Raw genomic sequence first — 13965 nt, 5'->3', positions numbered from 1 at the left:
GTTTTTCACGTCTCATGCTTCCAAAAAATACCTAATGTCTCTACAGTGGCGCCCGAACTAAAAGGGTGGTGGATGGTGAGTCTTTACACCCAGGATTTGGCGAACCAGTTACCCTTTAAAAGGTGGAATATATAAGGTATTTCTTCCGCCCTCTTAGCGTGCCTTCGTGGTGTAGTGGTCTGCATGCTGGGCACGTATTCCAGAGGTCCGTGGTACGATTCCCGGCAAAGGCGTTGTTTATTTTTCATAACTCCTGCTTCCAAAAAAATACCTAATGTTTTTTAAAGGCAATCAGCTAAATACTGTGCCTTTTAGCAGTGCCTATAGGGTAAAAAAAAAACTAATAAAAAATAAATTATTTTTAATAAATTAAAATTAATAATTTAAAAATAAGTTTCAATAAATTTCATTGAAATTAACTATATTCATTTTTCAACTTTCATACTGTCGGTCGCTAGTGGTCGACGCTGGCCAAATCGAAAGTTCATTGTTGACCCTAGGGACTTTGTGTTGGTTACACTTTGTAATTCAAATATGTTGAAAGCTAAATATTAAATATTCAAACCGAAATTTATTTTAAATAATTCTTATATGTTCAGTTGACTTGTATATAACTCATTTTGAATTCGTTTCAAATATATAAATAAATTAGGAGAACTTTCGAAATGTCACGAAACTTGAGAATAAGTAACTACAATCAATTCTGGTTTGTTTATTAATTTTTTCCTGCGACTTATATAGAAACAAAAGTACATGAAACCATCACCATCTTCATCAAGAACTTAGATACTCATCAATCTAATCTCATTTTTTTTTTTTTTTACACCTATTCATTTTCATTTTCAAATGCGGAAAACTGTTCAGATATAAATGTACTCGGAAAAAAATCTGTTATTTTATTGCAGAGATTTGTAATTGAGGATTCGTGATTTAACTTTTAACAAATATGGAAAAATATGTATCTTCAAATCTTTGAATAAAATTTCTAGCACAGTGTAAATTAATTAGCTCGATTTGAAGGTTTTTATGGGGCGTTACCTCACGTTTGTGTTGTTACCTATGCTCATTTGCCTGACAGTAACTTCAGCCCAAGGTCACGAAATACCTCGTGAAAGGAGCGCAAGATACGCCTGCCGTTGGCAACAGCCTTGAGTACCTTACAGCTGACAGTGCGAATTTAGCTCAGTTCCTTCCCCCCAGTTTTGATGGAGAGCACCCCGGGGGTAAATTAGAAAAAGGATGATACCTCTTTCTCCTTCCACCAAACCACACGATAGGACTTTTAGCTCGCCGCATATTTGGAGTGCCGCCATGCCGCACCGACACTATACATATTTGGAGTGCCGCCATGCCGCAACGACACTATACATTTACAAGAATCCATGCCTTCTCCGGGATTCGAACCCGGGGCCTTTGGCACACCAGTCACCGGCGCCAACCACTTTACCTATTGGGAGGCACATTTGTTTTTAATGGTAGCTAAAAATAATATAGAACTGAACTCCAAATCCTTAAAATCTTAAACGTTTTCTTCAAAGACTTGCCATAATAATGAATGTTATAATGACGTTAACTAATCTACAGGAAAAGTATTCGCTACCCTCGGAAAATATTTTCAGTGGCACAGTTTGAGGACGCAGAAGATTGGTTTAGTTTATTTTACTAAAAAGAGAAAGATAAAAGAAATGCCAGTGCATCCAGTAGATAAGTTTATTTATTAGTCCAAAAGGGGCTTTGCCCCTGAAGGACTTTTGTTTTCGATTTGCGAATTTGTATTGAAAACTTTATCACGTTTTTGTATTGAAAACTTTATCACGTTTATCACGGCTGTATCACGTTTCAAATCGTTGCTACTAAATACCGTCATCATGTATTATATCTGAAGAAATTAAATAATGAAGAATCTGCATAAATGTATGCATGTTTCTCGCATTGTGATAAAACAACGGTACCTAGAGCCATTCAATTTTGAATGATGTAATCCTACTGCAAATGTGGTTATCTGAAAAGCCCAAATTTGAAATTTGGAATTTGCTTTATTATCGATTTCATATTTTGTTAAACTTTAACGAATTTTTGATTAACAAAAACAAGGATTTAAAAGCGAGTAATAGCAACACTCTACGGGGCGCGTACCTTTTTATCTCCAGCGCGCGGAATGGGTAATTCTAAAGATAGGCTCATTTTAAAATTATTTTGCGACATTGCTGTTGAACTAAATTTTATGGTTTAAGTGCAAAGAACATGATAATTTATAAATAAAGGTAACACACAAAACGTTAAAAAAACGCCCCTTTGGACGTAATTTAAAATCTGAAACCTTTCAGATTTTTTCTGTATATTTTAAGCTGGGCTTATATCTGAGAGATATATTGTTTATTTATTTATTTTTAAAATTACCAAATTTTTTTTTAAATTTTCCGCTTGCAGCTGTTATAGGCGTTGGCCACTACTAAGGCCGGAAGCAGTGGTCAATTTATTAAAGAGTCACCTAATCGGTGGGTCACCGTTCCTTCCTACAAAGGGGGCAGACAATTTACATTCATGCCTTCTCTAAGATTCGAACCCGGGCCTTTTGGTACTGCAGTCTAAGTCATTAACCACTTTTCCATGTGGGCGGCTCCATTTAATAAATAGTTAACATGTATATTTTTTATGCTACTCGTGTCTGTGTTCATTGAACGGCCACTGTAACTAAAATTATCAGTAACACAAAATTATTCTCCAAATTTTATTAGCATGAGGGAATTTTTTTTTTTAATCTTGAGAAACTGCTAAGTAAATAATGCCAAAATATAGTCTTTTATGCGTGGTCATCATCTGGTACTTCCCAATAATCAGTGTCATCGTACAACTGCAGAGTCTTTGGAGGATCAAACGACGGACTGCGAATGATATAACCTGAAAAAGATAATCATAATAATGAATGAAATATAGCATTATTAAATACGTTAACGTTTATTATATTAACACTCAATCTTCTTTTCATAGAAAAGTCAGCAAAGAAAAGATTATCTGGAAAAGAGAGCAGATTCATTTGTCAGGTTATTGTTTTCCCCTTTATCAATGGAGTCGGATATTTATTATGTCCTAGGATTTTTGTTCTTAATAGAAAGCAAACCTAGTAGGGAAGATAGAAGAAACAAAGATCAAACTACCAATCCTAAAGAATCTTAGTAAATAAAGCTACTATTTTTCCTGATGGTGACAACCGTTTCTAGAATAATGATATCTCTCATGACATTTCGCCAAGAAAATTTTCCAAAACTCAGTTACTAAAATAAGAGTATTTTTTTAAGGGTGCGATAAACTTAATAGTTTTAAAAAGGAAAGCGAAACGAATTGTACATTTAAATGCTTTCCCCCTTTTGTAGTTAGTACAATGGTAAAAATAGCTAATAAACAAAAAAGTGTAAATCATAGTCAAGTTGCGCAATATTTTGTGGAGGTGGAACTAATATTTCGGATTGTCTTTGAATAAACTTCTAAGGTATTTGTCTCCGTCTTTTGAACATGCCTTCCTGGTGTAGTGATCAGCATGCTCGACGCGTATTCGAGAGGTCAGCAGTTCGAGTCTCGGTGAGGGCATTGCTCATTTTTCATCTCTCCTGCTTCGAAATAACCTAAAGTGTCTACAGAGGCGCAAGAAATAAAACGTCGAGAATGATCATTCTTCACCACCAGGATTTGGCGACTGGGTCCCTTAAAACCCAAATCGCCCTTTAAAAGGGGGAGTATATAAGGTATTTCTCCCGCCTTCTTAGCATGACTTCGAGGTGTAGTGGTCAGCACGCTCGACGCGTATTCGAGAGGTCCGTGGTTCGAGTTCCGGCAAGGGCATTGCTCATTTTTCATCTCTCCTGCTTCGAAATAACCTAATGTCTCTACAAACTGAACGACGTTAATAACACTTTAGGCGTGTTATTCATACACTGAAACGTGAGCTCCAAGAACTGCCATGTTATGTTTTTTTAACCCTTTCGCCGTCCTCTCCTGTCCGCGAAAATTTCCCCCCAGCGGCCGTCTGTTTTTCGTAGCATGTAATGTTGTTTTCTCTGTACATCATAACTTCCCATACATGACTTTCGTAGTGGATAAATGTTAATGGCTATTAAGTAAAATTATAGGGAAATAAAGCATAATGGAAAAGATAATAACATCTCTGCTTATTTCTAACAGCAGGATAATTTGGTAACATCTGATCCAGGCGGTCCATTCCTCCCATTTTGTTGTTGTAATCTTTTACAGTTATCGGGTTTTTTTTACAGTTCTTTTCCGTGTTCCGACATCAATCATCGAATTATTATGGACTGTACTCGTCAAATGTATATCCTTCTTGTCTTTCCGATTCACAGCCTCATTTTTTCACTTTTTCTGCCGAGTAGACGTTGAAGCCATCTTTCACTGTCTTGTAACTTATGTAAAATGGCGCGAATATTCATAAAACCGGGGGCAAATTCAATTAGAAATAGAATGCCTGATTACTGCTACCCTTTAGGAGGTATTAAAACAAACAAAAATAAAAACCCAAACAAGTAACCATTTAGAAAGCGTTTTAAACGTTTAAAAGTTTTAAAATGTAGAAGAACGCTTGAGGCGCGTTACGGCTGCCCTGCGGAAGTTTCACTTGAACGCGCTAGACGCGTTACGAAGAGGTTAACCTCTCATCAAAAATTGCCAGAAGAAGAACCATATTAGCAGCCCATTAGCGGTCTTAGTATTAATGTACTTATTAGGATTTTATTAAACAACAATATTGCAGAAATAAATTAGTTTTGTGGGAACAGAATTCGGAAAGTTTCAAAAGATAAAAATAAAATTTTGAAATCGAATGCACGTATCATATGAATGAGAAATATTTTGGAATTCTTCCTTCCAGCTTTTCCTATACAAAGAAAAGCGATGCCAGCTGCAACAGTTTCAGTTGAGTTCATTCATAATTAGTGCAATTTTCTGCTATTTATATCCTTATGCCTTATCTTATTTTCAGTGCCCGTTTTGCCGTAAGAGTTCCCGAGACTCAATTATATGTTTTGCCACAAAAAGAAGAAGAATTTATCACTAATCTGAAGAGGTGAAGCCGGTGTGATTAGCAACTGTCACAAAATGATTGTAGTAAGAGCTTGGCATCAAAGTTTCAGCTCAGATTTTTGCAGTCATCGGACTATTTATGCAAGACATAAAGCAAGAATTCTGGCAGTGCAACATTATGAAAAATATTTTTGTTATAAAAATTGTCTTATTCATAAAGCCTTGTTAAAAACGATTTTAAACTATGAAATTTTTTTTAAAAATCTGTTCATAACCTTTTCAAAGATATTAAAAATATTAACTCATAATGTTTTCAATGCTTTATTTCATTTCTGGTTTGTGTATCACATGACTTTACAGAAATTTTATTATATTATTATTATTAATTTACTTGCTTTTACTTACTTGCTTTATTATTAATTATTTACTTTAATTTAAATTATACCGTTTTCTTTCGTAGAAGAAAGAGGTTGTCCTCTCACCCATGAAATGTAAGTAATTCTTTTTTAAACAGCTGCCAATTTAAAGCTAAATTTTACTTAATTTTAAAACCCCATAATATTGTAAACATTTCAATGAATGTTTATGTCAGTTTTTGAGGTAAATAAGCGTTTCCAAAATTTTCGGAATAAAATAAATGTGTCACTTTGATGGGATTATTTTACTTTCCTAATAGTAATTTTTAATTTTGAAACCCTTTCTTTTATTCTGTTGTTTCCCACCTACAACTCCCTGCCCGAATGATTTTTCAGAATTTCGTTTTATGTAAATGAGGTAGAATCAGTATTTAATGGAAAGTTTCGGTCACTTCCGTAGAAGAGCTCAGAAGTTCTCAATACAGCGTGTTCTGCCTTTTGGCCACATCATTGCTTTAAGCCAAATCTTACTACGTTCGGATGTATTGCTACGTGCCTATTAGTATTCGCCGGTGGGGTTTAACCAAGGGCCAACTCGTAGTTATTTCTGTGCAGCTTCGGCTAAATTTTAGTTAACTATCGTTAGTTTAGTTCTTATTTTCTATCTTAAGTTAAAACCCAAGTGGAGGCTTTCTTGTAAGCCCGAGAGAGGCCAACTGTAAATATTCTTGAGTTTAAATAAAAAGGTATTTTAACCCTTTGTAAGATCCTGATTTTATAACAGTTATTTTAAAGGACCTTTCCTATCTCTTCTAGCTTCAGCTTACAATTCCTTACCAGAATGAGTTTTTAGAATCGCATTAAATGCAAATGAGAAAGACTAGTATTTAAGTCAAAGTGCCACTGACGAGAGAGAGAGAATCAGGATTCCTGAATAGCGGGCGTTTGCCTTTTGGCTACGTCTCTCTAAGGTCCCAATCACATTATGTTTCGGCTATGCGGAACTTGATGGCGAAAGGAACAATTCTCAGAACCCGCACAATTCCAGGAAACACACGTAGCTAGGTTACCATTCTCACTTACTAAAAAGGTTTGAACTCCAAACAGTAAGCGATTATCTCTCAAATCGGGATCACGTGATCCTTCAGAAGCAGAACTTTCGTCTGATTGGTTGTCAGGAATCCTTCCGTGTGAACCAGTGCTAACAGAATCTCGTTTCTCAGAAAAGTCCCGTTTAGCAAGGACTGTAACCATGTGTGATAACCTCTTAATACTACGCTCGGCCGTATTATGTGCCTTTAGATAGCTTCGCCAGCTAATTTAATATTACGGGACAACTAGTGTAGAATTTGTGTTAGCTTCGTCCAAATCTCTTTAGTTAGTCGTTAATTAGTTGTTATTTTTTACATTTTAGTAAGTTACGTTTAGTAAGTTTTACATTTTACATAAGCTAAGCCCAAGTGGAGGCTTTGTTGTACGCTCTGAGAAAGGGGCCATCTGTGAATCTTTATTTTGAGCAATAAAGGGTGGTTAACCCTTCTTGAGTTTAAATTTCTATTCTTGGACTTAAGCGATTATTCGTTTAATAGCTCACTAGGTTCTTCTACATTTAGTTAATAGATAAAAGTGAGGAAGACTACACCTTCTTTAGACTTGTTCTTGCAGTTTTAAGAAGTTAGCGATTAGTCGCTACACACTTCTCAAGTATTCTAGTTTCCAAGGGCAATCAATTTAACTAGAATCTTATAACTTATTCTGGAATTATTTATAAAAATTTCAACACATATTAATGAAAAATATAAGCTAAGTCTGTGGACACTGAGCAATATACATAATTAAACAATGCAAATGTTGGATATTAATGTTTAAGAGCAACTTATTTAAATCACAGTTTAAGGAAAATGTAAAGCAAATACTTCTGTAAAGGATCTCAGATATAACAATTGAAACTGTACAAATGTTCATACTATAGCTTATGCATACAAGTACACATACATAAGCATATAAACGTAAGTACTAAAGCTTGCGTTACCTGTAATGATTCCACCAGAAACTGCGATACTTATCGTTGTGGCCAGCGCTTCAAGCTGAGCATATGCCTGACTTGCTTCCGACCAATTATCACCTGGTTCGATTCCACCGAGGATGAGTTGTAACCGACTTAAATCTGTACTATTTATAAGAGGTGATCGGGCAGGATATAGATGATACAAACTGAAACAGACATCGTAATAAAGATATTAATTTAATTTTGTACGGGGGTTAACCTTCTTATGTTGTTAAAATGTAGCATACACCTAAGGTGCTCGGGTCAAAAATGACCCAAGGTGTAATTTTCGATGTTATTGCACTATCACCACATTTTATCAATATTAATAATGTAATTAATTATTCAGCAGTGATTTTATTTATCAATTTCTATATTTACATGTAGTGTTACATTCCTTAAAGTAAAATTTTTTATAACTAGAAGGGAGTATGAACCTGTCCACACTTCAAATACTTTACAAAACAGTCAGTCATTTAAGAAAAGATCTGGTATAAGCAAAACGTTTTTTCCTGTAATTTATACATTTTTCGATGCTTCAGGTTGTCTTGTGTTTCGAATACCCACATCCAATTCTCAGGCATAAATTGCTCTTGGCAGATGTTTCCTTCCTTCAATGTGGTTGGTAACCAAAGTCAAGCCAAGCTTCTAAATGAAGATCCTCTTCTGATTTCATCTTCTATGCTGGATTGATCTTGATGAACAGTACGGATGCATTATAAGTAGAAATATCTAGGCTGCTGGTGAAAACTATGATCGGTCAACTATGATCGGAAACTATGATCTATCTTCCTCCACAGCGATAGTGTGAGGACAGTTGAGCTAACGTGTCTACTCTTCCTCTGGTGTTGTTATAATCCAGAATTATTTGAATTATTTTTTTGCATGTGTTGTTTTCTATCATGATAAAGAGTGTTCTGGAGGACTTGCTTCTCTTCGAAATGTATAATTCAATTATCGTATCCTTGGTGAATTCAAATGTCGATATGTACTTTGGAGCCTATTTTACAAACAACTGGGAAGGAATTGTTAGCTTATTCTTTCTGATGATTCCAATCATTTTCAGTTTTGTTTTCAGAAGAAGTTATCCAAGGTCATACGACGTGAAAAAGTTATCAAATGTTACATTATGTCCTTTCAAGTTTTGAAAGAGATCATTGACAATCCCGAGACCTTGATTTCTCTCTGATGCAGAACCAGGCTGCTTTCCGGGGTACGGCTGCATATTCCAGACATAAGGTACCGTTGTCAGAAAGTACTCAAAATTTTATGCTGTAGTTGGCTGGTTTGCTGGGCATGTATTGGAGGAAAGGGCACTTTCCTCGGAGAGCTACTGCCTTCACAATAACATACATATTGGGGCTACGCAAAATTGGCAAAATTTCAATCCATCTCTTACAGAGTTTGTTATGTGTGCAAATCTGTCAGTTCTGCATCTTCTTGTCCCAGTTTGTCTGGCATCAAATCAAAGAACCTTCGATATCATTTTAAATTTCTCTAAGGACATAGTTGTCTTGAAGATACTACATATTACGGGATCCCAAAGACACTCTGTGGACTCATTGAGAGATTAATATTCCCCAGAAAGCAGCAAGAAGCCAATAAAGGAATACAAGTCAACGTTAGTCATATTCTTCCAACTGCCATCGAACAACGTTTCCTTCTATGTTACTATTTTTTAGTCTAGTCTGACATTCACTATTGTTGGAGGGGTAAAAAACACAAGAATGCACAGCATTCTTCAGTTCTCGACGCAATGTATCTGCTAGGTCCTGAAACCATGAAATTTTTTGCCTCACACCGACCACATGAGGTTTGTGGTTCTAATTTCCTTTTTTATAATCTTTGCTAAGTGGAGTCGCCGTATGGCTTTTCGACTGGTCAGATTTCCTATTTGTGTCGTCATTGGATGATAGTTCATTTTCAGAAATGTGTTCGTCGATTTTGGAAGCAACTTCGTTCTGACATTACTGTGATGCGGTGTTGGACAGTTGAAGAGAGAAGACTCACATACATGGCGGCCATGTTCAGAAAGACCTATCTTCCTCTTTCTAATCCTTTTTATACAATATTTTTCATGAAAAAACTACTAAAAGATGTTATTTAAATAACGACACTACAGAATAATACACATTGCACATCCTTTTAGAGTAGACTTTATGAATCCTTTTAGAATAGTCTGCCTCTTATAACCTCAAATCTTGCTCGAGTTTGGACTAGCATATCAGAAATTTCCGCATGGTATATCTTCTCGTAAGCATCTTTCAATATAAGTTCAGTGAAATTGTACTTTGCGAGCAATAACATTGGATTTTTTTCATAAAACTTTATCTTTGATTCTTGCAAATCTCCCGTTAATATCAACAGTTTCTTTTTTCCTCTAAATTTGGGTTTAAATATCAAATCTTTAATTCTTTGGATATGCACTTTATTTCTTTCAAATTTTTAATTCTTCCGAAAAATTTCTTTTCAGTATTTTTCTTGATCCGATAGGTTAGGTTTCTGCATCAGAAATTTCACTTGCACTTAATTCAGTTTGAATTCAGTCTTCTTTATTTTTGCTTCTCGTGTTAAATATGAATCTTCTAACATATTTTGTTATTCTGCACAGCTTTGTAACTGAACTATACTTATTCAAATCTAAGGGGTAATTTTTCCTTTTCTTATGTTCGCCAAATGTCGCATTCTGTGATATTTTAAACTTTAATCTTCTTTCTCCACAATCAAAGGATCAGTTTCACCTTTACTGTAAGGCCATTTTTCTTTAGGTTGTCGAAACCAGTTGGATCATTTACACCATTTTTCGTTGTTTATCAAATCTTCTTCTCTACATTCTCTCGATATTATATCTGTTGGATTATCTCGAGTGCTGCTATGTCTCCAGTCCGTTGACTTTGACCAATTCGGTTTCGATGAAAGGCTTTCAGTGTTTTGCTTTTCCACGGATCCAGCACAGAACTATGGTGGAATAGGTCTCCAAGAAGTAATTATCCCTCGTATGAAAAATGGGTTTCAATAAGTTTTGTTCCAATGTTCCAAATAATGTTGCCATCAACTCTAACCGTAGCAATGTTAACTTCTTCATTAGTGCTACTGTTGATTAAGGTATAAGCCGACTCCAAAATTTTCGTCTAATGTTTCGCAGCGGACATATGCTATAGCTCTGTATGCTAATTCACTTGCATTGAAAAAGGAACTCATTAAGGTCTGTTTTGAAATAGCATTTATGTACTGACAAAGTTTCCAGTTTAGACATGTCCTTACACCAGTTCTCCTATTTAGCTTTCAGATCCTCACTCAGCTTTTCCTTCCATCTTACACCTCTCTCCCATTATTCTTGAAATAGAATCTTCACTCTAACAACAAATGGTGTAATTAACCCCGTAGAATCATAAATTTTTACACGCTGATCTTAAAACGCTTCTTTTTCGAGTTCTTTCTGTTCTCTAGGAATGCTAAAATAGAAGAAATATCAAAACTAATTAATCTGATTCGGTATTTCAAACAATACCCAATACCTTTAGTGAAACTATACAAATTTTAGAAATTGAATGATTTTCAAATCCTGTATCATTCCAGATTTTCAAAAGCTCCTCTGAATTAGTTCGCCATTTTTCAGATTCTTAGCGGTCTCTGATATGATGAATTCTGCGCTATCATTATGAAGAATTCTTTTCAGATCTTCTTGTAGTGTATACTAGCTTAAAAGTAATCCGCGGAATGTATGAATAAGGGTGCCATGACTATAATTTATGAACCTTGTCTTGTTTTCTTCCTCAGCGTTTCCGGCGGAAAACCCCTTATGGAATCCATACGCCTCAATGCCCGCTCGAATCGCATCTTGTATTCACGCTAAAGGTGGCCCATCAGGGTTACTATAAATCTTCATAATCAGTGTATTATAGATCCTCCAGTCATGTACAGTTTTTCCTGTAATAAATTATCATTTTGCCTTGAATTTGCAATTTCTTTGTAAGGTTTATGTTAATTAACCGCTTACTATAATTTGAATCTTCACTGCAACTTTTTTCCATTGTCCTCATCAAAATGCAAATTAGTTGTGCGAGTATTTAAGCCGTTCACCTGTATGTTTTAGAGCTTTTTCAACCTCGCTTATAGTCATGGCTTATCGCCAACTCTGGCAAAATTTATTCCGCCTTTAACCATTTTGATACCTTACGTTAAAAGCACGCCTTTAATTCTTTGACCCGTCTTAACTAGAGCATTTTGTGTAGTCTACAACTTTAAACTGGAATTTAACTTAAGTTATTTTAAACACCCGCAAACGGCGAAATTTTGTTTTGGAAGTACTATAAGTACTGCTTTCTGTTAAATTTAAAGTGTTAATAAAAATGTTATATTAATTTTATTTCAGACTGAAGCAATAACTCGCTTATCAGTCTAATAAGGTCTGAAGAACATTTATTTAAACTTTTACACACACACACACACACACAAAAAAAAAAAAAAAAAAAAAAAAAAAAAAAACCCTCTAAAACTTACATATCAATGCCACACTCACATACATAATATTTCTTTCGCTTCTGACAACTCTTTCTTGGTGCGCAAATTTTCATGACAATGAGTGTACATTTCCACCAGTTGATAAAACTGCTAAACGCTGCTAGTTTGTTAATTATAAAGTTTTGCAATCATTTCTATCAATTAAATATTCATCTCCATCGTCAAAAAAGAATAAATGATTCTACCAGAGTTTAATTAAATAAAGTATGCTGTACAGATAAATTTCGATTTTTGTTTCCAGAGATAAGAAAAAAGAATTTCAATCTATGTTTCTTAACATATTTTTGCAAAAATTTATAATAATGATCAGAAGAATGATTTGAAGATGCCTAGATGCATCTCTTTCATGTCCAATCTATTTTTTGAGATGGCAGATATTTGCTGGAATGCAAATGCACCTTCGACGCAGTTTCAGTTTTTCGATCCATTTAGATGCGAGCTGTTATCTTTCTCTTTAGTAACACGTGATAATATTCACAAAGGTGATTATGTTTAGTAGATTTTTGATTTAAGGAAGCAGTTATAATCGTTAGTTACATTTTTACTTCCTTGTACGAAGTAAAAAGGAAGTATTGTAATCGCGAAAAGTTTCAGGCAGCCTATTTTAACGAAAATATCCATTTTGACCGCTATCGAATGCAATTTAATGATGTTTTTGCGTGATATCTGTACGTAAGGACAGAATAAAAGACTCTTTTCCTCCAAAAAAATTATAAAACTGCTTTAAAATGAATTCTGAAGAGAATTTTTCGTGGCGTCTGTACGAACGTTTGTACGTGCGTACTATCTCGCATAACTCAAAAACGAGCAGCCTCAGAACATTGAAATTTTGTAAAAATGACTGAATTATGTTCTTCTTATCTTCCGATTAAGGTTTTTATGCCTTTAGTAAATCTCTATGCAATATTTTTAGAATTAAAACAATTTTAAAGTTGTTTAAGTGCCGCTAAGCCTAATAACTTTTTTTTGATGGCGGCCATTGCTTGTTTCCATTTGAAACAGTGGATTTTTTGCCAATCTAGAGAAACGTAGCTTCGCAGCAACAAAAATAACGCCTTCATTTTATTGCGAATTAAATCATGCTTAACCCTTTCTGAAATTTTTTCGAGGAAATAAGTGTTTAAGATTTACTTCGTAATTTTTAATACAGATATTTTGAGTTTTTATGTATTTTTGCCTTGTCGCGAAGTGAAAACTGGATTAATTGAATGAGAAATACTCAGTCGTCTGTGAAAAACTTTTTTTTTTTTTTTTTTTTGTTTTCTTTGCTTAAATAATTCTTTTATACATCGTTCTAGTTTTATTATAATATTTGAATAGAACATGTGTCAACGATTAGATAATTCTTTAAATGATATAAATTGTTTTGCATTCTGAGTTATAATATGAACGAAATAAGTGAACCTAGCGCCAGAGTGTCGCTATGGTAAACAAATAGAGTGAATTTTAAAGAATGCATTTATTCTATTGTGGTTTATGCGCTATCGGCGAAGTAGATTTGATTCAAACCAATAAGTTTAAACGAAATGAAAGAAAAAATGCGTATAATTCAATATTCCGTACAAGAAAGTCCTGTGGTGTACATATCAGATTTTTTTAAGGCATTCAGAGCGAACAGGAAGCAACGTAATGGATAAAAATCTCTCTTTTTGCCTTGATTTCGAGAGAATGGAATGTTCTACATGCAATGAAACCAACCAGCGTGCATTTTTGCTTTCTGAATAGGGTAATTTCAGATGAATAATAGTTGATAATAATTAAATTGTTGTTATGAGTTATTTTAAATGTAGTTATTTGAATAAATTTAAATTTACCTGACACCGTAGTTTGCTTCACTAGCCATAGATGCTACAACCGCGCTGACTAATCCAGCCAAGACACCAGGCATTCCATGAAGATTATTGACTCCACAAGTGTCATGGATGTAAAGCTTTTTTGATAAATAAGGCTAAGGATGTAAAAGCAGTGTTTAAACAACAAATCTCATAAATTTTGTTTTTAATTATG

The 13965-nt window shown here is 34.6% G+C and overlaps 1 protein-coding gene across 2 annotated transcripts in view; it reads right to left on the bottom strand.

The window, feature by feature from the left end:
• Positions 1-2717: 2717 nt before the first annotated feature.
• Positions 2718-13965, bottom strand: part of Rh50 (Rhesus blood group-associated glycoprotein Rh50) — a 189815-nt gene continuing 178567 nt past the window's right edge. For both annotated transcript variants that reach the window (XM_085810514.1, XM_085810523.1), the window contains 3 exons: positions 13773-13906; positions 7420-7601; positions 2718-2901 (listed from right to left, as the gene is read on the bottom strand). In XM_085810514.1, coding sequence (XP_085666640.1) covers positions 2804-2901; positions 7420-7601; positions 13773-13906 — 414 coding nt within the window. In that variant the 3' untranslated portion in view covers positions 2718-2803. The remainder of the gene's footprint in view (positions 2902-7419; positions 7602-13772; positions 13907-13965) is intronic.

This window comes from Stegodyphus dumicola, chromosome 1 (assembly GCF_044657685.1).
Source record: "Stegodyphus dumicola isolate Sdum_Otavi_A_Nest chromosome 1, ASM4465768v1".
NCBI lineage: Eukaryota > Metazoa > Arthropoda > Arachnida > Araneae > Eresidae > Stegodyphus > Stegodyphus dumicola.
This window is presented reverse-complemented; position numbering and strand designations above follow the sequence as displayed.